Source organism: Lagenorhynchus albirostris, chromosome 7 (genome assembly GCF_949774975.1).
Source record: "Lagenorhynchus albirostris chromosome 7, mLagAlb1.1, whole genome shotgun sequence".
Classification (NCBI taxonomy): Eukaryota; Metazoa; Chordata; class Mammalia; order Artiodactyla; family Delphinidae; genus Lagenorhynchus; species Lagenorhynchus albirostris.
This window is the reverse complement of record NC_083101.1, coordinates 89989775-90014956: the sequence shown is the minus strand read 5'-3', so window position 1 is coordinate 90014956 and position 25182 is coordinate 89989775. Positions and strand designations below refer to the sequence as shown.

The 25182-nt window shown below is 43.5% G+C and overlaps 2 protein-coding genes across 6 annotated transcripts in view; one reads left to right on the top strand and one right to left on the bottom strand.

Annotated features, from left to right (window-relative positions):
- CENPP (centromere protein P) overlaps nt 1-1913 on the top strand; it is a 229613-nt gene extending 227700 nt beyond the window's left edge. For 2 of the 3 annotated variants that reach the window (XM_060155480.1, XM_060155478.1), the window contains 3 exons: nt 78-169; nt 512-630; nt 1492-1913. In XM_060155480.1, the coding sequence (XP_060011463.1) occupies nt 78-169; nt 512-630; nt 1492-1563 (283 nt within the window). In that variant the 3' untranslated portion in view covers nt 1564-1913. Of the gene's footprint in view, nt 1-77; nt 170-511; nt 643-1491 lie in introns of those variants that run through there. The other variant, XM_060155479.1, reaches the window with a different exon arrangement.
- Nucleotides 674-25182, bottom strand: part of IPPK (inositol-pentakisphosphate 2-kinase) — a 50076-nt gene continuing 25567 nt past the window's right edge. For 2 of the 3 annotated variants that reach the window (XM_060155475.1, XM_060155476.1), the window contains 6 exons: nt 25037-25109; nt 21298-21577; nt 19217-19367; nt 18373-18475; nt 5780-5859; nt 674-3393 (listed from right to left, as the gene is read on the bottom strand). In XM_060155475.1, the coding sequence (XP_060011458.1) occupies nt 3168-3393; nt 5780-5859; nt 18373-18475; nt 19217-19367; nt 21298-21577; nt 25037-25109 (913 nt within the window). In that variant the 3' untranslated portion in view covers nt 674-3167. Of the gene's footprint in view, nt 5318-5779; nt 5860-18372; nt 18476-19216; nt 19368-21297; nt 21578-25036; nt 25110-25182 lie in introns of all 3 variants that reach the window. The other variant, XM_060155477.1, reaches the window with a different exon arrangement.

The window sequence follows — 25182 nt, the reverse complement described above, 5'->3', positions numbered from 1 at the left end:
CTCTAGAGAGAGGCAGGTGCTGCATACAGTTTAGTCTGATTTCAAGAGCACTTAGCAATGCATCTTACCTCTTTCAGGTTTGAACTAGTAATTGTTTGGAGGATACAAATAGATGAAGAAGGAAAGGTTTTGCCAAAGCTGGATCTTCTCACCAAAGTGCCGCTGCAAGGTAGGGATGTTCTGGTGATTTCTCACTATGCTCAACACAGACACCTACTTATTTCATCTGGGTTTATATGGCAAGAATCAAAGTCAAAAATTTCATTAATGTACTTTTTAAATCAGTTTTCAAAATATTTTTGTCCATAATCACTCAAAAAGCACAGGCAAGGGGGATTGCTCCCCCACGGCCCTCCTAGGCTGAGCGCTCAATGTCTCTGCCGCAGGCCTTTGGGTAAGTGCTCTGTTCAAGGTCATGATTCAGTCGTCCTGCCTTCCCATTCAGTGTGGCCAGCAGAGAATGAGGGCATTGTCTCGGTGAAGTTTCTCACCCAGTTTGTTTTCTTTACAGCCCTGGAACTGGACAAGAACGGAGTCATAGAAACTGCTCCTCTCAGCTTCCGAACCCTACTGGGCGTGCTGGGCATTGAAGCCACTCTGGAAAGTCTGATTAAATCACTTCACACAGAGGCAAGCAACTAGTTCCCAAACAGTGAAAAACTACACGTAGAAGTAAGATGCTGCACCTGGAGGCATGTGATTTTATTGAATATAAAAATTTGCTCTTTTCCACTTAGAAACCTTACCTCTAGAACATGTTTATGCAGTTATGGCACATTATATATAAGTTGTCAGGACATAAAAAATAAATAGTTATTTAAATTCAAAATACCAAATAAGTGACACATATAGTGTATTTTTAAAAGTAAACTCAACATCTGAGGAAGTACAGGAGTGACTGCCCACCCTGGGATGTGAGGAGCCACTGTGCGCCCCCCATGGTATGAATATGAGGGCAGAGGTGGCCCCAGCCCATCTCAAAGGTCGGCCCTCCTCCTGTCACCCACCACCTAGGGACTCTTGGAGGGCTTGCCAATGCAGCCTCATCTCTTAGACATCCCTCAGAAACCTCTGGGGAGCCACACCACCCTCCTCGCCTCCTGGCTCTGGAAAGCAGCACTTGGAGGCTTTCGCAGCACCTCTCAGCAGCAAGTCCTCTGACATTCACTCTTCTTGGTCTTCCACAAAAAAAGTAGAGCAGTTAGCATAAAAAACACAGTAAGACAGCAAATACGGCACTGTCCCTTCACACAGGACCTTAGCACCCCTGGTCCCTCTGCACAGAAGAAACAGTGTTTTCATTAATGTCCCCCAGAGTCTAAGTGCTGCACTGACCTGAGTTGCCAGTTTAAAGTAGAATGGGTGAAAACATTGTTTCGATCAAATGAAAGCCTCAGAGCAGGGGCCGTGGTGGAGTGTGAGAAGAGCAAAGGGTTGGGTCAAGACCCCCTAGCAGGGGACACTCATCTATCACCTCTTCCTCCCAAGTAGAGGGTGATGGTTTTCAGACAGTCCAGACCAGCCAGGACAGGCAACAGGAGGCTACCCAGCCCACCTCCTTGAGGAGCTGGCGTTCCAGAGCTCTGCACACAGGCACTCAGGGTCCTCTACACACCCTGGCCAAGACCATCCTCACCCCAGGCCAGCAACAAGGAACCTCAGGCCAAAACAACTCTGGAAGCTGCCTACTTCCACACACTCTGGAGCCTGCAACTTGCCCATGAGAACGCGGCTCCATGCACATCCCTATGAGTGGAATCTCCAAAGCCCCTGTACCCCAACACACCACATGAATGAGAAATGTGTGTCATTTGAATATGTTTTTGAACCTCTGAGTGTAAAATTAAGTAGTAAGTGGTAAATGGTAGTAAGAAGTAAATGATAGGACAGAATTGGAGAATAAATTCTGGAAGAGCTGGCTTGATTCTAATAAGCATAATTCTCAATTTATCACAAAATTCCCCACAAAAATTTACAATCAGCAAAATATTCTTATTTTTTGTGTAGTATTTTCATACAATCCCATGGTTTCACTAATATTATATTACAATAAGCCTTCATTAGTCCCTCAAAATGATGATATAAATAATCTATACAACCTACCATAGAATAAAAAACTGAAGCCAAGATTCCCAACAGTTTTCATAGCAGCTGGGCACACTTTTGGTGACCCCAACAAGAACCCTCATAGTGCCAGCCAGGAGTCTTGCGGAAGCAGGGCTTTGGGCAGCCCCGATGGGGAGGTGGTCCAGCACCACTCAAGGCCACTAACACCACACATCTTAGTGAAACCCAAGGGAGGAACAGGTATGGGGAAGGAGGGAAAACTCGATGCTGGCTCTGGCAGAAGTAGCTGAGGTTTCCCAAACACCCAAAAATGCCAGGAACCCAGAGCTGGCAGGAGCACAGCCACCCCATGACACCCACGCTGGGCACAGCAGCTCAGAGTTGCAGCTCTGCTTCCAGCTCCCACAGCAGCAATTTCAGGTGGGAAAGAACACCTTGTCTCCCCTGAAGTTAAAGAGGATAAAATCATTCAGCACAAAAAAAAAGTCAGTGCTCGCATGAGTGGTGTCAACCCCTGCCCTGAGTGCCACGCTCCCTGCTGACCCTGTGCAGAGTGGTGGGTATGGCATCTCCACAGGGACTCTGAGTCCACTGCTCAAAACTGATGTCCATATCAACAACTTATTGCTCTCCACAGCAGGGAACCACTAAACCTGTGCTGACACATGGCTTGCATTGGAAAAGTGACCAAGTAACTCAGCTGGGAAAGTTCCAGTAGTATCTGTGTTTTCTTAAAAGTCCAAACTCTAAGGTATATGTGACAATTCAAGTTTTCTGTGTTAGGATTCTGGTGGTAGGAGATCCAAACCTTGGGTCTTATAAGGCTTTTTAGAGATTAGACGTGAGCCCTGCGTGGAAAGGGAGAACTGCCCAGAGGGGCCTCCTGGACACAGCACACTGCTGGGCTCACGTCCAACATTCCTTGCCCTGGAAGATGTCTCTAGTGCTCTTCCATTCTGTGTCTCCCAGAGGCAGTCCCACCTGAACAGGGGTTGAAAAGCAAAAACATTCACAGCCAAAAGTCACCCAACACAACAGAAACTCTATCATTCAACCTTCACATTCTATGTTCAAGTTTCAAAACCACTACAGGAAAAAAGTTAGACCTTATGGAGAACTAATGTGCAATCTTCGCTTTCCTTGAACCTAGTTGACATCACGGTGGCGTCTTTGGCATGTACAGTCTTTAAATAGTAGTTGACTATCTTGCCATCCAGTTTATACTGATGAGGAATGCTCTCATAGGGCTTGAGGTCAAGATCCAGCACAGACACGGAGAAGGCAAACCTGGATCTCGATGAAGGGACAATGGGCCTTTGATCGGAGCTGGAAGCAAAAGAACAATTTCAGAATACACAAACCTCCCAAATCCTCTCAACCCAACCCACAAAGAGCACCCATTCTGTGCATCAATATGCATTCCATCTCTGTCTATGCCAACTGTATGTACTAGTGCTAGAAACTTCTGCAAGAGAGGCACCTACTGTGATACCCGCCAGCACACCAGACAAGAGAGAGTTAATGTGCAGAAAGATGGAAAAGCAATTATGTAGAATACTCGATTGATATTCACCATATCCCAGTAGTATAAACGAATGCTAAGAAAGTTACTTTATCATGAGCCAAGTATTACAAAACCTAAGAAAATGGGGAAAGTAGATCTGGCTATTCAACAGCCAAACGGATAAAATGTTGAGGACAGACTTCTCTTTTCGTGTCCTTTAGCGTCTGGTGAGAAACTCTTGCTCCTTTATACTTTTTCACTTTTGGAGAGAGAGATCTAGTCTCACGTTTTATTCTCAAATTGTATCTGCAGTGTTTGGTGTTTTGTTTCTTAGGGTTTAGTTGTGGTCTTTCTAAATATTGTAATAGTTGTATGCTTATAATGAAATATGAGCAATTACTTGTACTTAAAAAACACTTTCAGGCTAATTCTGAAGTTTGTACTAAGATTGCTACATATATCACTTAGCTCTCAGAGTGCTTGACACATAGTATGCATCCAGATGACTGGTTAGATACATTATATGAGCTCAGTTTAGCCCGAGAGAAGTACTCAGGAGTCCGGGTTTCTCCATGTGTACTACTCTTCTAGATTTCAAAATTATTACAAAAACAAAACAAGCAAACAAAATACCAATTTCAAAACCTCCTGCCTGGGAGAGGGAAGGCAGATAAAACATTCCTATTTAATGAGCCTAATCAAGGCCTAGACTCTAGCTCAATTCCTGCTCAGAAATACTATTTACAGGAAAAACGAATCCCTGGCTCATTTGCTGGGGTCTTAGCTACTCCCTCCTGAACAGCAGAGAACATGGGTACAAATTAAGGTCTTGCTTCTGAGTCTCAGTCTCAGGGCCTGAAACCCAAGCTCCACACAGCGGGGCTGGGACAGTGAACATCTGGCCCTCAATTTTATAGGATACCTCACATCACATCAGAACCAACACCCAATAAGATGACATGAATAAAGAGAGGAGTCCATCACGCAGAGGCTGGTGGGAGCATGGCCCAAGAGCCACTGCTGAGGAGAGTCTGACCGTTTGCTGACCTCAAGCTTCCAGTGAGCCCAGGCCTGAGGTTCCTGACACCTGAAATGCTTCTCTGCCCTGGGGATGACACTGGTGATCACACGGCTCAAAAGTTTCTAGACACGTGTCCCCGCTCCGCTCCCACCATTTCGGTTTCTGCTGAGCAGCTGGTCAAGGGTGTCAGGACTCCTGGCCCTCAGCCCCTCACATTTCTGTATCCTGACTGCATCCTTGCTTCAGGAAGGGCAATAGATAATCACATCTGTGTGGTTTTCTCTCATCTAACAACACTGCTTAATCCAAACGGATTCCTGTCACTAACCACTGGGGGCATTTTCTTAGGGGATAATGAGAGTTTTCAACTAAATAGAACAACCTTTTTTTTTTAAAATATTTCAGTTACGCCCTATAAATGTCCCTCTGTGTTTCCTATCAGAAAGTGGACAATTCTGTGCCTGCCAAGAAGCAGGACTCCTGGGAATGTTTAGTTCAAAAGCATCGGAAAAACGGGTGGCTGGCAGCCAGTGACGAGATCATCTTGACCCAGGAACACACATCAGATGATTGTGAAACATTCTGCAAAACTGTGTGTGGGGTTTGGCACCCTGAAGATCAATGCTGAAGATGCCATCTAATCACTGAGAGAAGATTATCAGGTTCATCCTGAATTCCTAAAAAAGGCAGAGAGGGGACTGGATAATGATGTCCAGGAGAAGATGCTGCAAAGAGGAAGCAGAACAATGGAATGTTGTTTTAAAGGCTTTGAAATGACTATAAAGGTCGGCACATCAGGACCTGGTAAAAGGAGGAAAAATAAGGCCCACAGGAACCTACAGCTTCTTGGGCCTCTGAGCCATGATGGTAGCTTGGGGTTTTCTTTGAGAGAAAGGAATTTGGACCACAGTATCCAAGCCCTTGAGATATTGTCTTAGAAAATAATAGTAAACTTGAATGAACAAGCTTTTAAAATTATTCTCAATAATGTCTTTTTGACTGTATTACAAACTTCTAAAGAGCAAGAGTTAATAATCCCCATGATATCGAGTAGGCCTTGGAAATTGGCCTCTGTTAATAAACATGATCCTGCCAGAGCCTCTCTAAATATAGGGACACCAACTCTCTTGCCAATCCACAAAACCCTGCTAGACCAAGGACACATGACACAGTAGCAGGTGCCTCACCTTGCATCCTGCAGACAAGGAGAGAGTGCAATCATGATGGAGCAGTCTTTCGCTGTCATGGCGACCCGGTACTGCTGAACCTGCAGGGGAAGGAGAGGTCAGCTCCATGGCATTGCCACACACACCCTTCCCCACTGGAGAGGTCCAAGAACTGGTCCCAGACCTGGGGGTAGGTTAGGAAGACCCAGTCCCAAAGAGCTCATTAGAGGCCAGTGCTGCCCTCTGACCTCTCACTGCAGGCAGTGTATGGACCCTGATTCCAAAACCTGGGACCTAGGGCTTGTCTTCGGCAAGACAATCACAGCCCACCCTGGAAGAAAAAGCAGTAAGTGGCGTCAGCTATTGATGTGCTAGCCACACTGAAAGCACTGAGCATATCACTCTATACCTCAAGATACCGGCATACAGACACACACCAAGGCCCTGCTTAGAGCAACGAAGTGTCCCCAGATCACATAGCACACTAGAATGTCATGCAGCTTCCATGAATGACACTGCAAACAGAGGGATCACCAACTGTGTGTTAACTCACTTCATCCCCACAGCAACCCCACAGGCAGGCACTGCTAGTGTCCCAGTTTATGGATAAGGAAACAGACATAGAATGACCTGTCCACTCTGCACTGCTAGGCTAGACTCAAACCCAGGTGTTTCAACTCTGAAGTCAAAGATGTGACTGAATTGCTGCAATCTTATGAGCAAATTTTACTGGATGAGGACTTGCTTCTTCTGGATGAGCAAAAAGAAAGTGGTTTCTTGAGATGGAATCTACTAGTGAAGATGCTGCTAAGATTGCTGTAATGACAGAGAATTGAGAATATGATGTAAACTTAGTTGATAAAGCAGCAGCAGAGTTTGAGAGGACTGACTCCAATTTTGAAAGAAGTTCTGCTGTGGGTAAAGTGCTTTCAAAGAGCATTTCATACTTCAGATAAATCATTCATGGAAGGAAGAGTTAACCAATGTGTTAAACTTCACTGGTATCTTATTTTAAGAAATTGCCATGGCCACACCAACCTCCAGCAGCCACCACCCTGACCACTACCCTGATCAGTCATTAGCCATGAACATCGAGGCAAGACCCTCTGCCAGCAAAAAGATTACTTGCTGAAGGCTCAGGTGATGGTCAGCATATTTTAGCAATGAAATATTTTTTAATTAATGTATATACATTTTTTAAGACATAATACTATTGTGCACTTAATATAGTGTAAACATAACTTTGATATGCACTGGGAAACCAAAAAATTCATGTAACTCGCTTTATTAAGATATTTGCTTTATTGTGGTGGTCTGGAACCAAACCCACAATATCTCTGAGGTATACCTGTAATCACATTAAAAGAAAATAGGAGAAAAGTCACATGATCTTCTCAACAGAAACAGAAAAAGCATTGAAAAACTCAACACCCACTCCTGATAAAAACTCTTAACAAATCAGGAATAGAAGGGAGCTTCCTTAATTTGATAATGGTTATTTATTTTAAAAATAAACTAAGCAACACCCAAAACAACCTACAGCAAGCAATTTACTTAATGGTAAATACTTTCTCTTTGAGAGTGGGAACAAAAATTAACTATGCAGTTAGGCAAAACAAAATAGATAAGTGAAAAGTATAAGGATCGGAAAGAAAAAAAATCAAATTCACAAACAATATGATTGTATATAATCATATATATATTATATATAATGAAAATCCAACAGAAGCTATAGATTGTTAGAATTAGTAAGTGACTTCAACAAGGTTGACAGATAAAGAGGTCAAAGTAGAAAAATCAATTACATTCCTATATATCCACATAGATACCATCTATATCTAAAACCATCAAATATCTAGGAATATATCTAATAAAATATAAGATCTCTCTAAAGACAATCATAAAATGTTTTATCAGACTTTAAATAACACCTAATAAAAAGAAAACGCCCATGTTGGAAGCCTTAATATTGTATGGATGTCAACTCTTGTCATCATTTTAATGCCAAATCAATCAAAATCCCAAAAGGTCTGTTGTTGCTTTTCCTTGTAGAACTGAACAAAGTTCATTCTTTAAAAAAAAATTTTTTTTTTAGGTATACTGATGTACAATATTATATAAGCTTCAGGTGTACAACACAGTGAGTCGCAACTTTTTAAAGTTATACACCATTTATAACTATTATTAACTATTAGCTATATTCCCTGTGTTGTACAATATACCCTTGTAGCTTATTTATTTTATACATAGTAATTTGTACCTCTTAATCCCCAACCCCTATCTTGCCTCTCCCTCATCCCTCTCCCCAGTGATAACCACTCATTTATTCTCTGTTATCTGTGAGTCTGTTTCTTTTTTTGAACAAGTTGATTCTAAGATTTGTACAGATAAGCAAAAGGTCAAGAAGAGCCAAGGCATTAATTAAAAGAAAGACATTCCTGAAGAAAGTAGAAGGATTTACTCTACTGGGTATCAAGATTCATTATGACTCTAGAGTGATCAGGACAATTCCTATGATTCTAGGACAACCGCATATGAAAATAAAACCTTACCTCATGCCATACCAAAAATCAATTGCAGAAGGTACCCACCAAATGTGAAAGGCAAAACAAAGTTTCTAAAATATCTGTGTGACTTTAAGGTAGATAAAACTTAAAGACTGCTAAAGAAGGAAAAAGATGTAAATTAAATGACCTTAAAATTATGACCTCCCCTTCTGAAAATGACTTTATTAAGAGAGTAAAACGGCAAGTGGAAGAAGATATCTGTAGCACACATATCTGACAATGAGCATCTATCCAGAATACATAAAGATTTCCTTCAAACTAATGAGAAAAAGACAGACAACCATACAAAAAACTGGGCAAGAGACTTAAATAGGTCCCTCATGGAAAAGAAAATATAAATGGCCAATAAACATATGAAAAGGTGTTGAATCTCATTACCACAATAAGCTACCGTTACACATTCACTAGAATGGCTAAAATTTAAAAGACCCACAACCCAGTGGCAGAGAGGGTATGGGGCCACAGGAACCCCCTAGTCTGTTGAACTACCCTAGCCTGTTGTAGGGAATATAAACAGGTAAAACTATTTCATAGTACCTACTAAAGCTAAATATGCTCAATGCTCACACCTCTGACCCAGAAATTCCACTCCTAGGAATATACCCAAGAGAAACATATGTGCATGTACACTAAGAGATCTGTACAAGAATGTTTTGCAGAAACTTTATTCATAATGGTCAAAACTGGGAGCAACTCAAATATCCATCAACAGTAGAATGGGTGATATCCATTTAAATAGATCACTACAAAGCACTGAAAATATGGAAATGCATGCAATAACATGAGTAAATCTTATACATGTTATATAGAACATAAAAAAAACAAGACACGAGATATATGCATGATTCTGTAATAATAAAGTTCAAAAACAACTAAACTATAGGTATGTAAGTCAATACAATAGTTAACTTGAGGGAGAAAGGCAAGAGGAATAACTGTACAGGAAACCAACAGGGATTCTAATTAGCTGCCAGTGTTCCATATTCAGACCTAACTGGTAGTTCTCCAAGGGTTTTCTTTATGACAAATCATTGAGCTTTACCTCTTTCTGTGCACTTTTCTATATGTGCTGTATTTCAACATTACAAATGGTTAATGAAACAAAAGCTTAGAAAATTAAACTTTTAAATACTAGAAATATCAAGTAATTTAGAGGGCATGTGGGAAACAGGACCCTCGACTGTTACAAGAAGGAATATAAATTGGCAAAATCTTTTCAGGAGGACAATATGACAATCTATAAAAAATAAATCTAGCAATTTAACTTCTAAGAATCACTCTGGAAGATATGCTTAAGTGCACAAGGGTTAAAGTACAAAAATGTGAATGTAAACATTTTTAACAGTAACAAATTAAAGATAACACCCAAATAAATGACAATTAATTATATGACCATATTAAGGAGAACAACACTTTTAGGTGTATGGAGAACTTCCAAGGCACCTCCTACAAAACAATGATATCCCTGTTAACACTTTTAATGCACTGCTAGGCTTGCAGAAGGTAAAGGAAATCCCCAACCCAATCCCCTCTTCTCACACTCACTCCCACAGGAGCTGAAACTAGAGTTTTGAGCAAGGAGCAATTGGAAGGCTAAGCTGCCCTGTAGGCAATGTCAGTGCAGGCATGGTTTCTAGGAATAAGCCATGGAGTACAGGGTCTAAACCTGAGACTTCTCCCTTAAGTCAAGAATCCATATTTCCTCTGGAGGAAAGCATCCCCTATTTAGGTCCCCGAGATTCTCATAGATCAAAATCAAACAAATATGAGCTCACAATCATACATAATTAAAAACCCAAGCAAACAAAGCAGCAAGGATGAGTCAGTAAAATAACAAGAGATTTTTTACCTCCAAAATTTTACTGTAACTTAGATACAGAAATATAAAACAACTATTCATAAATTGTTTAAAGAAATAAAAGATGGAATTTAAAAGAGGGCAAGCAACAAGGAACTATCAAAAATACCAAACAGATATGAAAATGAGCCACACGGAACTTTGAGAGAAATTAAAAATATAACTAATGAAGTGGAAAACTCATTGAACAAATGAATGAACAGATTAGACACAGGTGAAGAAAGAATCAGTGAATGGGAAGGTAGAACTGAAGAAAATGATAAAAATGAGGTCTGATATATATATCTAATTAGAGTCCCAGAAGAAGAGAATAGGGTAATGGAGAAGAGAAAATATGTGAAGAGAGAATGGTTGAGGATTTTCCAGAACTAATAAAAGACACATCCACAAATAGAGAAAGCACAACATACACCAAGCAGAATAAATTAAAAGTACACCACACCTAATCACATTGCACTAAAATGTCAAATCTAAAAAGAGGAGACTTTAAAAGCAACCATAGAGAAAATAATCACCTCCTGAGGAAGGACAGTTAGACTGACAGAAAACATCTCAGCAGAAACATCCACAGTCAGATAATGTTGCATAAAATGGTTAAATGCTAATAAAAAATAATCAACCTCTTCTTTGTACCTAGAAAAAATTACCTTTCAAAACTATGACAAAATATAAATATATCCAGATAAACAGATACAAAGAGAATTTACCAAAAGACATTCACTAAAGTAACTTCTATAAGATATACTTCAAGAAGAAGAGGAAAACTGTAAACACCTGTAGGCCAATAAATTAGACAACTTAGATAAAATGGAAAAATTCCTAAAAAGGTACAAACTACAAAAACTGACTCAAGAAGAAATAGCACAATTTTCTATACCAAGTAAAGAGACTTAACTGGGTATCAAAACACTACCTACAAAGAAAAGCCCAGACCCAGATGGCTTCACTGGTGAATTCTATCAAATATCAATATTTAAAGAAGAATTACCATCAGTCCTTCTCAAACCTTGCCAAAAAAAAGAGGCTGAAATACTTCCCAACTCATTCGACAAGGCCAGTATTACAGACCAATACCTCTTAGGAGAATGGACACAAAGAGCCTCAACAATATTATAGCAAATTGAATCCAGCAATATATAAGAAGAATCATAGACCAAGTGGGGTTTATCCCAGGAATGCAAGGTTGGTTTTAACATCCAAAAATAAATTAATATGTCATATCTATAGAAAAACAAAACACATGATAATAAATATCAATCGATGCAGAAAAGACATCTGACAAAATCCAACATCCTTTCATGATAAAAACATTCAACAATTTAAGAAAAGAAGGGAACTTCTTCAACCCAATAAAGGATAGCTACGAAAAGCCCAAAGCTAACATTACACATAATGATGAAAGACTGAATGCTGTCCCAATAAGACCGGAAACAAATCAGACAGGTCTGTTCTTGCTTTTAGCATCGCACTAAAGGTTCTAGCCAAGGGCTGTTATGCAAGAAAAAGACATAAAAGGCAACCAAACTGGAAAGGAAGAAGTAAAACTATCTCTAAATGATCTTATATAGAGAAGATCCTAAGAAATTCAGTAAAAAACTATTAGAACTAATAAATTCAGCAAGGTTGTAAGCTATAAGATCAATATACAAAAACAAATTGTATTTCTATACACTTGCAATGATCAATCTAAAAATGGAATTAAGAAAACTTCATTTACAACAGCAAAAAGAAAACACTCAGGGATAAACTTAACAAAGTACAAAATGTATCTCTGAAAAGACTGTTGAAAGAAAAACAAAGATCTGAATAAATGGAACAGCATCCCATGTTAACGAACTGGAAGACTTACAAAGACTTATAAAGATATACAAGACTTATAAAGACTTATACAAGACTTATAAAGATGGCCATATGCAAGCAATCTGCAGATTCACAACAATCCCTATCACAATCTCTGCTGGCTTCCTTGTAGCACTTGGCAAGCTGATTCTAAAATTCATAATGAAATTACAAGGGGCTCCTAATAGCCAGAACAATCTTGCAAAAGAACAATTTCAAAACTTACTAAAAAGCAACAGTAATCAAGGCAGGGTACAAGCATTAAGTATAGACATATATATCAATGGCACACAATTGACTATCCAGAAATAAACCCATACATTTATGGGAAAAAATAGTCTCTTCAACAAATGGTGCTGGGACAACTATATATCCACATACAAAGAATGAAGTTGGATCTCTACCTCAAATCATATACAAAAATTAACTCAAAATGGATCAAAGAACTAAATTTAAGAGCTAAAACTCTTTGAAGAAACAGGGGAAAATATTCATGACTTTGGATTTAGCAATGAATTCTTAGATATGACACCAAAAGCACAAACAACAAAAGAGAAAACAGACAAACTGGACCTCATCAAAGTTAAAAACTTTTTTGTGTATGGGGACAGATGGTTACTAGATTTATCATGGTAATCATATCATAATGTATGCAATGTCAAATCACTATGTAGTATACCTGAAACTAACATAATATTGTACATCAACTATATTTCAAATGAACAAGTTAAGTTTTTAAATTGCAAATATTTTACAACAAAGAACATTATCAAAAAAGTGAAAAGGTCTCTGACAGAATATATTTGCAAATCATATATCTGTTAAGGGCTTACTATCCACAATATACAGAATCCCTACAACTCAACAATGAAACAAATAACATAATTAAAAAGTGATCAAAGGACCTGAATAGGTATTTCTCCAAAGAAAATATACAAATGGGCAATAAGCACATTAAAAAATGCTCTTAGTCTTCACGGAAATGCAAATCAAAACCACAATGAGATACAATTTCATACCCACCAGGATGGCTAAAAACAAAAGGGCAGGTAACAAGTGTTGTCAAAGATATGGAGAAACTGGAAACCTGTACACTGCTGGTGGGAATGTAAAATGGTACAGCCATTTGGAAAACAGTCTGGCAGTTCCTGAAATTCCTGAGCTCCTGAGCTCCACTCCTAGGTATATGCCCAAGAAAAGTAAAAATATGTCCACAGAAGAATTTATACACATATTTATAGCAACATTATTCATAACAGCCAAAAAGTGAAAACAACCCAAATGCTCATCAAACTGATGAATGGATAAACAAAATACAGTATATCTATACAATGGAATATTATTCAGTCATAAAAAGAAATGAAGTATTGATACCTGCTACAATACACATGAACCCTGCAAATATTATGCTAAAGTGCAAGAAGCCAGTCATAAAGGACCACCTATTGAATGATTCCATTCATATGCAATATCTGGAATAGGCAAATCTATAGAGATAAAAATTAGATTAGGGGGCTTCCCTGGTGGCGCAGTGGTTAAGAATTCACCTGCCAATGCAGGGGACATGGGTTCTAGCCCTGGTCCAGGAAGATCCCACATGCTGCAAAGCAACTAAGCCCGTGTGCCACAACTACTGAGCCTGTGCTCTAGAGCCTGCGAGCCACAACTACTGAGCCCACGCACCACAAATACTGAAACCTGCGCTCCTAGAGCCCGTGATCCGCAGCAAGAGAAGCCACCGCAATGAGAAGCCTGTGCACCACAACAAAGAGTAGCCCCCACTCACCACAACTAGAGAAAGCCCGTGCACAGCAACAAAGACCCAATGCAGCCAAAAATAAATAAATTAATTTTTTTAAGTAGATTAGTAGTTGCTTAGGGCTGTTGGGGATGAGGAGATAAGGAGATGATGGCTAAAGGGTACAGAATTTTTTTTAGGTGATGAAAATGTTCTAAAATTGACTGTGATGCTGCTTACACATATCTGTGAATATAGTAAAAACCACCAAATTGCATACTTTAAGCAGGTAAATTGTATGGTATGTAACATATCACAATAAAACTTTTATAGGAAAAAGAGGAAAGATCTGAGATATAAGAATGTTAAGCAAAGATATGGGTAAACGTGGTAGATCTAAACAAACACCTGTAAAAAATAATACTGTAAATTGTGATTTTTTAAAAAAAAAACAGAATAAGACAAATAGAGGTCAGGTAACAAGTTCTGTAAAAGATATGGAGAAACTGGAATCCTATACACTGCTGGTGGGAATGTAAAATGGTACAGCCATTTTGGAAAACAGTCTGGCAGTTCCTGAAAAAGTTAAACATAAGTTACCACTTGACCCAGCAGCTCCACTCCTAGGTATACGCCCAAGAAAAGTTATATGACAAAAACTTATATGACAATAACTGCATATAAATTGGGAGCGATAACTGGAATTAAAGTATCCCAGATGAACTTTTTGGCCAACCCAATATTATATGTCTGTGTGGCAGGGAGTGGGGGTTAAATTATTAATTTTAGTCTTTAAATATGCATGGTCAAATTGAACAAGTAACCAGAAAAATGACAGTAGCAGAATGTCTAACTCCCAAACCAACAGAGAAAAAAATGAATATAAAAACTAACAAGCAAAAGTGAACAGAAGTCAGCAAACTACAGGCCAGGGGCAAAATCCAGCCTGCCACCTGTTTTTGTAAATGAAGGTTTACTAGAACGCAGCCATGCTCATTTATATTTGTCTCTGGCTGCTTCTGAGCTATGATGGCAGAGCTAAGTAGCTACAACAGAGACCAGATGGCCAAAGCCTAAAGCATTTACTCTCTGCCACCCCTGCCTTTTTTTTTTTTTAATTTAAATACATGTTATTTTATGACAAAATACTTGCCTTTTTTTTCCTCCCCATTTATATTACAGTTAAAACTATATTACAGGGGCTTCCCTGGTGGTGCAGTGGTTGAGAGTCCGCCTACCGATGCAGGGGACAGGGGTTCGTGCCCGGTCCGGGAAGATCCCACATGCCGCGGAGCGGCTGGGCCCGTGAGCCATGGCCACTGAGCCTGCGCGTCTGGAGCCTGTGCTCCGCAACGGGAGAGGCCACAACAGTGAGAGGCCTGTGTACCGCAAAAAAACAAAAACAAACAAAAAAAAAATCTATATTACAGTTAAGATGTGTTTAGGTAGGTTATATTATCTATGAATTTCATTTCAAGATAGTAAAGGGGGAGTTACAGTATTTGCTATAGAAAAAGAGTGTTGGATCTGCTAGGACTGAGAACCATCAGTTTAGGGGTCCAGAGATCATGTAAAAGCAGAACTTGGAAAGAAGCCCTAAACACATTTTGTCAACCCCAAACCAGACCCCCTGGATACACCCTCCTCTACCTTCCAGATAAGACTCCTGTGCCTTGCCCATAGCAATCACCGTATGGGCCCTTGCAGCCCATTCCAAGCCATTGTGCACCAGTATCAGTTTTCTAGATTGGGATGAGAGCTGTGGTGTCTGGCCCTTTATAGAAAAAGTTTGCTGACTCCCATTATAGAATACTAAACGATAGTCAGAAAGCAAGAAGTACACTGGGCTGCAGTCTCCTGAGCTTCGAAATAAATACAATATTCGCACCTCTCTCATTTCATCAGAGGTACAAAGCTCAATTAGATAAACAGTATTCATGAAAGAACTTTCAATAGTCTGTAGCCTAGGAATATTCTCAACCTGCTCCCCCAGCTTCAGCTTCACTTCCACCTTCTTCAGATTCCAACTAACAGAACCTAAATCCCTAAAACAAAAAAGAGGCAGACCCTTATATTCCAACACAGACAGACTTCAAGCCATGTTAGGTTAAATGCAAGCTAGTGAAGAACACGTATAATGTGGATAATCCCCCAAATGGTATGAGTGAGTGTGTGTGTGAGTGTTAGTGTGAAGTTCTGAAAAGATACATACTGTTAACAGTGGACACCTATTGCTTGGGCAGGAATAACATCACATTTTTTTTTTTTTTTTTTTGCAGTACGCGGGCCTCTCACTGCTGTGGCCTCTCCCGTTGCAGAGCACAGGCTCCGGATGCGCAGGCTCAGCGGCCATGGCTCACGGGCCCAGACGCTCCGTGGCCTATGGGATCTTCCCGGACAATATACTCACTGCTTGAATATTTTTCATTAAATTATTTGTTTTGAGATAATTGTAGGTTCACATGCAGGTGATCCTGAGTGCCCTTTACCCAGTCTCCCCCAATGGTGACATCTTGCAAAACTATACAGTATAATATCACAGCCAGGATAGTGACATTGATACACTCCATGATCTTATTCCAATCTCCCAAGTTTTACATGTAGTCCTGTGTGTTGTGTATGTGTATTTTATCACACAGGTAGGTTGATGCATCTACCACCACAGTTAAAATACAGAGCAGTTCCATCACCAGAAGATCCCTCTGTGTCGACCTTTTATAACCACACCCCCTTCCTTCCACCTCCTCCCCATCCCACAGCAACCATTCATCTTTGTCATTTCAAGAATGTCATTTAAACAGAATCATAGTGTGTGATCTTTTGGGACTGGCTTTTGTCACTCAGCACATTTCTCTGAAGATTCACCCAGGTTGTTGTGTGTATTGAGATTTCGTTCCTTTTTACTGCTCAACGGTTCCAGTTTACGTAAGCTGTTGTAGGCCACCTGTTGACAGACACTTGAGTTGTGCCCAGCTTCTAGCTATCGCAAATAAAGCTGCTATGAACACTCCTGTACAGGGTTTTGGGTGAGCCTGAGTCTTCCCTTCTCTGTGACAAATACCCAGGAGTGCAGGTGCTGGGTTATAGGGCACATGCATGTTTAGCTCTGCAAATCTAGTTTCTCTGCACCAGCATTCAGTGTTATTTCAATGTTACTATTTTAGTCATTCTGATAGTTGTGTAATGATTGCTTGAATCTCTTACAAGATTATGTTTACATATGAGGTTTAGAAATTGCAATAAAATTAAAAAGTAATCCATGCTTATTTATTACAATTTTGAAAAATATAGAAATGTGTAAAAAAGGAAGTAAAGTCCTATGCTTCTTCTCTTGAAAAATGGAATACTGATACTTATTACTAAATCAATGTACCCAAGTTGCAGACAATGCAGGGCAGTCCGTCACTCTATTCCGATAGAGGCCCCCTTTTGGGTCTCTCCCCACCTTGAGGACAGCTCTATGCCCAAGCACCTCAGCTAATTCCCTCAGGGCCCTTGGCTTTGGAGGGGACCTCCTCAAAAGCCCAACAGCTGCAGAAGAGGGAGCACCCAACCTGGGAGGGAGGGAGCACCCACCCAAGGACAAGAGTGAGGACTCTTAAAAGTGAGAACCACAGACACATTGTCAGGACCAGGACAGTTAAACTAAGGGCTCCAGGGCAGCTGCCCAGAGGATGTAGAGAAGGTCATTCTGTTTTGTTCCTACCTTTTTGTCACTTTGCTCCCACTAGAACAGTGTTCCTTAACCATTTTAGCAAAACCTTTGACAGCCCAATGAAGCCTATGGATCCCTCTCAGAATAACATTTTTAAATGCAGAAAATAAAAAACAGAGGCTTGACCATGTCAAATACCGAACTATTTTTTAAAACAATTATGTAGTATTACATAACAAAATCTCAGGAGTGAAGAATATAAAGATATCATGAGATATCTGTAGCAACTACAGTGTGAAATTAAAACGTCTGATTTCTCTAAATGGCAAAGTTGGGGGTCCTGCTGACCACACAGTGGTTGTTGCCACATTCATAATGGAAGGAAACACTAATTTCAATCAGTGGTTAGTGAAAACAAAGATGTAATTTTTTTCCTATCCAAGTTCATGGAGCCCCTGAATTCCGATTTTACAGAACCGGAAAGAATGGGATGAGGCCTCTTTCCTAAGAGATTCTCCCAGGGTGACCCTTGGCCTGAGGTATGGGGAGGAAGGAAGCCAGCCACACACAACCACAGGCGGGGTCCGGGCCTAGAGTCCCACTGAGGGCTGTAAGGAGAGGAATGGTTGGCGCTAGCCTGTTCTAAGGCTGCTAAGAAGGAAGCACAGAGCAGTGGCCTCAGGTCCTGGACCCCAGTACAGGGAGGGTGGAGAGAGGGCTGAGCCCTGGGTGGCCTGGAGCCAAGTGAACACAGGGAAATCCTTCCTAGAAACTAAGTAACGTTATTACCACCCGGCCCAGTCCATCTGGGGGAAACTTTAGCCACGTTCTTTTAATCCCCAATTTTTCTGCTTTAACCATCAGGGGTAGGTACTGGGAAACACTTCTTAGGAAAACCCCGAGTTAGTGTTAAGAGCCTAAGAAGCATGCAGTGTGTTTCTGGAAGGATCTACCCACCTTTGTCAGTGCAAAAGCCACTGTGCCATCATCCTCGGTGGAAAGATCAAGCAGCCTCTGGTAAAATGCTTCATCATAAGGCCCATCTATTTGCAATGTTTTTCTGAAGGACAAAGCACAAAAAAACAGGATAACAAAGCTGCCTGGAAATCGTTTGTTAAACTGTTAGCAGTTTAAGAATCATACATCTGGTTTTAAAGAATATTAATGGATTCATCTCTTCCTGATGCTAAACTTCGTTATGAAGCGTCTTGCAAGACCAGAACCAGGAGAGCCAAGGCTGAACATCTCTTGTTTATGACAAATGGTGTCCAGGTAAGAGATGCTAGTGAAGGGGTGCTAGGGAGGAAGCGAAGCCAGGCCTGGGCAATGGCCCCAGCCTCCACCACATGCCACAGGTGTGGACCCTAGTAACCCCCATCAAGATGGCCAGGAGATGGACAAGGCAGTGCCTGAAGGCCAAAGCCCAGCGGCGGCTGGGTGAGCACGGCTCACTGGCTGTGGAGCAGCACTGCCCCCTGCAGGCTCAGCCCAACTCAGGACATGGAGCTGCTTAATGCAGGGTTGTCAGGTTCACAAGATGTGCTTTTCCTTTCTAGAAATGGGCAAATGACCACTGATCTGGCAGGACCCTGGTCCTCCTTCACATGGCACTGAATCTCTGGGCCGAGCCTGGCATCTGGGGGCAGGGAGGGGAGGTAGCTGGGGTGAGTCATCCTCCTGGGAGGCCAAGCTGTCCTCCCACTGGGCCGACCTGCTCCCCTCATCCCCATCTTTCCCTCAGGGCTGCTGGGGCCCCATGTGGGCCCAGAAAGGGCAGGGGAGCCCTGGACCTGGGCCTCACCTCTCCTCAGGAAACTCCTCCAGGTACCGCTCAACCCGCCGGTACAGAGGGTAGAGGCCTTCGATGTCCAGCAGGTCCAACATCTGCACCTGGAGGGTTTTGTACAGAAGACAGCCCTTCGGTAACCCTGAGCGCTCCGGGGTGTTTTTTCCTACCAAGAACATCAGGGGAAAATGAGAGGTTTACTGTCAAGGACTAAAGAAGGTGGCGGGCACAGGCCGCACCCTGCCTCACGGAGCTGCTGGGGCTGGGACAAGCAGACGTTCAGGACCAGGCACAAAAGAAAGGGAGGTGACCCACACCTCACTCTGTGCCTCTCCTTCCTCTCAACATCCTTCAACCTCCATCACACCAGCCCAGATCTGAATTTAGAGAGATGACCCTCAGTCTAAATAAGACAAGACACAAAATTTAAAACGACCATGTTGACATCTCCAAAACTGCAAGACTGCATCTGTGGAGCCCAGAGCCACAGCCCGTACTGAGAGACGAGTGACCACACTGAGCAGGGAGCTGTCATGGCAGGGATGGTGCGGAAACAAGGTCTATTCCACACTCGAGCATTCTCGGGCCCCTGCCATGCACCGGGGACCTCGAGGGCTGGGGAGACAGAGTCCCAGCCCATTTATCCCACCCTTCAAAGAAACAGCCATGTCCTATGAACAAACAAATATATGAGTATGGGTCCAAGTCACAGGAAGCAGCTGTGGCCATGTGCAGTTCTGACACTCTGACCTCTGACCTCCCCCACCTCTGGCAAAACATGCTCAGTCATGTAAGACAGAGTGAAAGTGCATAGGCCCAACTAGAAGGGATTTGTTAAAATTATAGGCTATTCATACAGTGGAATATCTACCTCATGGTCAATAAAATTGCAAAAAATACAACTGCTGATACACAGATTTATACTAATCAGGCAAAAATATCAGGTTACAAAATAGTATGTAGAACACATTGCACATCCCATGGGTCAGGTTTATGTCTGTGTACATACGCAGGGAAGGTCTGGAAGAAAAGTCCACAGGTGTCAACAATGCCTCAGACCAGTGTCCATCTGTGTGTCCTTCCAAACACGTTCCATCTACTTAGCAGTTAAGTACCCAAATATGGGCATAAGTTTACCAAAATTGTCTGAAATGACTAGGTATCACTTTTGCAACAAGAAAAATACCCACAAAATTCATTTGTACTAAGAAAAATGCGAAATGGGGGACAGAAGAAGGGTGATTTGTGCTTAGGAAGCTGTATGGCAAAACAGTAGCACCTAAAATCCACGCAGGAGCAGGGCTACCATCTTCCTATGTCACACCCCTACGGCCATCCTCAGAGGCTCTGAGAACCCACAGGGATCATCAGCACAAAAACTGAATAATCTGAATCTTCCTGGTTGGCCCCTCAACATAAGCTTCTGGCTATGGCTCCGCATGCCACATATTTGAGTGTGTTGTGGAGCCACCAGCAGGCGACAAAGGTGGCAAACGAGGAGGCCATGAACATTCATGGCAAAAACCCAAATCAGTCACCGGATCGCCCTGAAGTCTGGATGCCCACTGAGTCAAAGTCAGCCCACAGCAAGTCTGTGAGGAATGGGGCCTTGAGAAGGAGGCACCCAGAGCCACAGGTCCCTCACGTCTGTGTTCACAACTTGTCTGCAAACTGCCACCCACTGAGGCCACCCACCTGCCCTAAAGGGCCTTGCACTGTGGGACTGCAACATTCTGGGCCTCAATTCTTCCCATCTAAGAAAAAGGCCAAGGAAAACCTATCCCCTGGGTTGGAATGAGATGGAACAGGACAATGTAGAGAAAACACTCAGCAAACCACAGAGGATGCACAGATGTGTGGGACGATATCTAGGGAAAACCCTATAGCCCAAATGTATGCTGCAACTTATAAACCCAGATAGGAGATGAGAAAGGCAGTAACCCCACCTGGGGCTGAGAGACAGGGAGGCCCAGCTTTGGGGAGCCCTGACAAGACTGAGGCTGCTCCCACAGAAGCTCCGTGAGGCCAGGCAGGACCTTCGCAGGCCATGCCACAGGCTCTGCTCCCCCTGCACCCAGCCCACCCACCAGGCCTACCTTGGCAGCGCAGGCTCCTGCTGAAAGGGCTGGCTTCACAGACGGGTGGGCCCCGCAGCCCAGGCCCCGACCTGAGGGCGCCCGCCCGGCCCTTGTCCGAGCCACTCAGTAGCACCCGTGTGATGACACGCACCAGCTCCCGGATCACGGCCCTTGTGCAGTGGGGCCCACTGGCCAGGCCATTGGATGGGAAGAAGAATGGCTTCAGGTGGTGTGCAAGTTCACTCCAGTCAGCCACAGGGCTGCGGGCATCTTTACAACCATAAATCAGCTCACCATTCTTCAGGAAGGGAAAGAAACAGGGAAACGTCAACTCCAACAGGCCAGTAGGAAGACACCTCCGTCCCCATCCACTAAACAGGCCAAAGGACCGGACATTTTACATGCCCCCATTTGGGGTCTCGGCATACTGCAGCCCTCTGGGGAAACCCACCCTCATGTACCATGTCACTGACCAAGAGAAAAATCCCACTGGAACATTAAAAAGGAGAAAAGTTCTCAAGAACCAAAGATCAGAGCCCTGGGTCTGAGATATAAACCTTCAGACCAGAACACCTGGGATGTTAGCAAGCTCAAGCAAACTCGGCCCAAAGCACAAACTCCCAAAGGCCCTAGCCTGTTACGCAAGAGGCCAAGTGACACTACTGTGCTACTGAGGGACACACGGTGTCATCTGACCCTGAGCAAACTTCTCGGCCAGTGTGGACATCGGCCGCCAGCATCCCAGAGGGCTTCTGTCCTCTGCGAAAGACTAAGCCAGGCTCCAGCCAGGGTGGGTAAGGCCAACAGCATCACTAGTGTAGAAATCTTCATCTTTGAGGCCATCCTGCCTTCTAAAACCAAGTCCAGCAAAGAAATTCCTTATGGCACCAATGTTCCCAGGGCTACATGAAAGGATGCTCAGTGGGTACAACCCTGTGACTTTTACAGGTGTCTGTGGTATCTAGGAGGAAAACCCCTAAGGAAATCCTGGTCCCCACACCCTGAGCATCAGCCAATCCCAGGGGAGTGATGAATCCCTTGCCCCTAGTTTCCCTGTCTGTGAGACAGCGTGGTCAGCAGCCTCCAGGTAGGTCCCCAATGGCCCCCATCCCTTGACACTCATACTCTGTAGTCCTCTCTGCACTGTGGAGGTTTGGGCTGTGTGACTGAGAATACGAGCAGAGCAATAGCATACCCCCAGCAAGATTAAGTTATAAAAGATGCTGTGGCTTCTGTCCTGATGACTCTCTTCTCAGATCACAGCAGCCGCACTGAGCAGCCCCGTGGAGTCCCACATGGCCAGGAACTAAGGCCTTCTGCCAATGGCTGTGGCGGCGCCATCCTAGGAGCAGAGCCCTGGCCCCAGCTGAGCCTTCATATGGGATGCAGCCTCAAGAGGGACCCTGAGCCAGAACCAGCTATGCTGCTCCTTAATTCCTGGCCACAAAAACTGAGATGATAAGTGGCTGTTATGCAGTAGTAGATAATACGATGAGGACGATCCCTGCTCTGCCCCCAGGTGGCAGATGGGGGGTCAATTCAACCCAGTTAGAAGTGTGGACTGGACATTCCTCCCTCAGCAAGTTCCCAGGATTCAGCAGCATGATGCCTCCCCTGGGAGCCCCCGGTTAGCACCATCAGAGTTCACAGATGTGGGTGTCCAGGGAGATGGGAACACCACTGTGGCCACTGCTGGCCAAAGGACCAGGGGAAACCAACAAGACATGCTGACCCTTGAGATGGCCTTACAGAGGGAGGAGGGTGCGCCAGGCAAAGGAAAAGCAGGAGCTCCCAGGAGGAAAGCAGGCCAAGATGGAGCACCAAGCCAAAACCAGTCAACATGGGTTGCAACCAGGAGGTAGGGCCAGAGTTTGGTTTGCGGTCCAGTGCAAGGGCAGCCTTGGCCTACCGTGAAACTCTCTCCTCCAGGCCCGTAAGCAGTTGAGTGACCCCTGGACAATAGAAGGTCTCTTCTCCCCAGTGTGTGGAATCCAGGTAGATGGGCATTTTACATATACAAATATGGTTGCTCAAGCACCTCATGTGACATTTGGCAGAGAGCTATCATCTTGGGCTCTGTGACAACCCCGCATGTCTCCCACATCTCACAAGTGTCCAGTATTAGTGGACAGAGCCACAGACTTGGAGTCTGTGAACAACATTCAGACAGACAAGGAGAAGGCTCCAACAACAGAAAGCACGGTGGCAGCACCGACCGTGGCCCACGTGGAATTTCACAACAAGGGAAGGCGTGAGCTTCAGAACCAAGAGAGCTTGCTCCTGAGGGATGCTGGCACTTGCAATAATGTACTGACTTGCTCCGGGGATTATTTTAAAAAGCCATTCCGTATCACTTCTTTTAATCCATCTCTTTTGAAACTATTATCTCAACCTCTGGATTTTCTTCCCCCAGCTGAGTTCAACAGAAATAGCAGATAGCCAGGGTTCTCAGTCCCAGGTCCCAGGCCCCAGGACAGGTCAGCTCATCCAGGGGCCAAGGCAGACTCACCACTCAGCTTAAGTGTGGGCCAGCCTAGGCGGGGGCAGTCAGAAAAGGGTCCATTTAGGACAAAATGCCAGCCTCATTATAGGTTCCAAATAAATCCCCAGATGAAAGGGAACTTATCTTTAGGATTTAAATATACAATTCCTGAAGTCTTTATAAGATTTAGAAATAAAAACTGATTTTAAAATGTCCTCTTTTTCTAGATCTGGGAAGGTGGAGGCAGACAAGGTAAAGTTGATTCATTCTGACCAGATTTTTGAACCATGGGGGGAAGCAAGGCAAAAATAGGCTTCCCTCCCAACTCCTCTGAGCCCACTTCTGAGGGGCATCCAGTGTGCAGAACAGCACTATCCACACGGAGCAGGACACAGAGGGCACAAGGCTGTCCACACCCAACAGCCCTGCTACTCCACACAGATCCAGAGCCTGTGAACCTGGAGCCTGTCACAAACTCTCGCTTATATGTCATACTTAATAAGAAGATAACCAGGACTGGGGGCAGTCAGTGGTAAGCAGAAAAGGAGGTGGCCAGGGGGATCCCAGGGGACACATTTCCAACACAGGCCACACCAAGCCCTCCTTCAGATCTGGGCCCCTCCTCCCCTCTCCCCGCACCCCCTCTCTCCACACTCCTGTCCCTCAGTCTCTCCTCCTCCTCCCGCTAGCAGCAGGCCAGGGGACCACAGGGCCTCAGCAAGTCTGGTCAGGGTGCCGGCAGCAGGTGGCAATAAGGAAGCAGAAGGTGCCAGTGCCAGATGGTGAATATTCTGCATGCAGAACCGTTCCCACGATCAGGATGCAGGACTCTGAGAACTCACTAGTTGACAAGGAGATCCCCAAATTATAAGCTCCCTAAGTTACTCGGGAGGAAAGGCACAGGTGTGGCCACCCTCTAGGATGCCCTGCACCAGCTCCTGTTCCCATCTCAACCACACAGGCTCCTGGGACGCAGTCAGGGCCATCTTTCTCCAAGAACCAGAGTCAGGGTCTATGTGTCAAAGGAGCCCGAGGCCACCCAGTGGTCAAGGAGTCACCAGCACACATCCCAGGAGTCCCAGGATGACATGCCCATGAAATGAGGCTTGGAAAAAGGACCCAAAGTATCATGCTAAGCCAGCCCCAGCCCAGATGCCCTCGTCTGCAAGGTCACAGAGCCCTGTAAAGGACCAAAGCACCATGGGTTCATCCAGCTCAGTTCGGACACCAACAGGCCCCACCCTAAAAGTGCCATAAGACAGAAGCAGCTCTTACCTTAAAGATCTTTAAGTTGTTCTGTGCCTCCTGTAACAAGCTTTTCAAAGCAAAGTACATTCTCTGTTTATTTCTAAAAAGAGAAAGTATTATTGACAGAATTAAAGCACACTTTGCAGAGAAAGTATTATTGACAGAAGCAGACT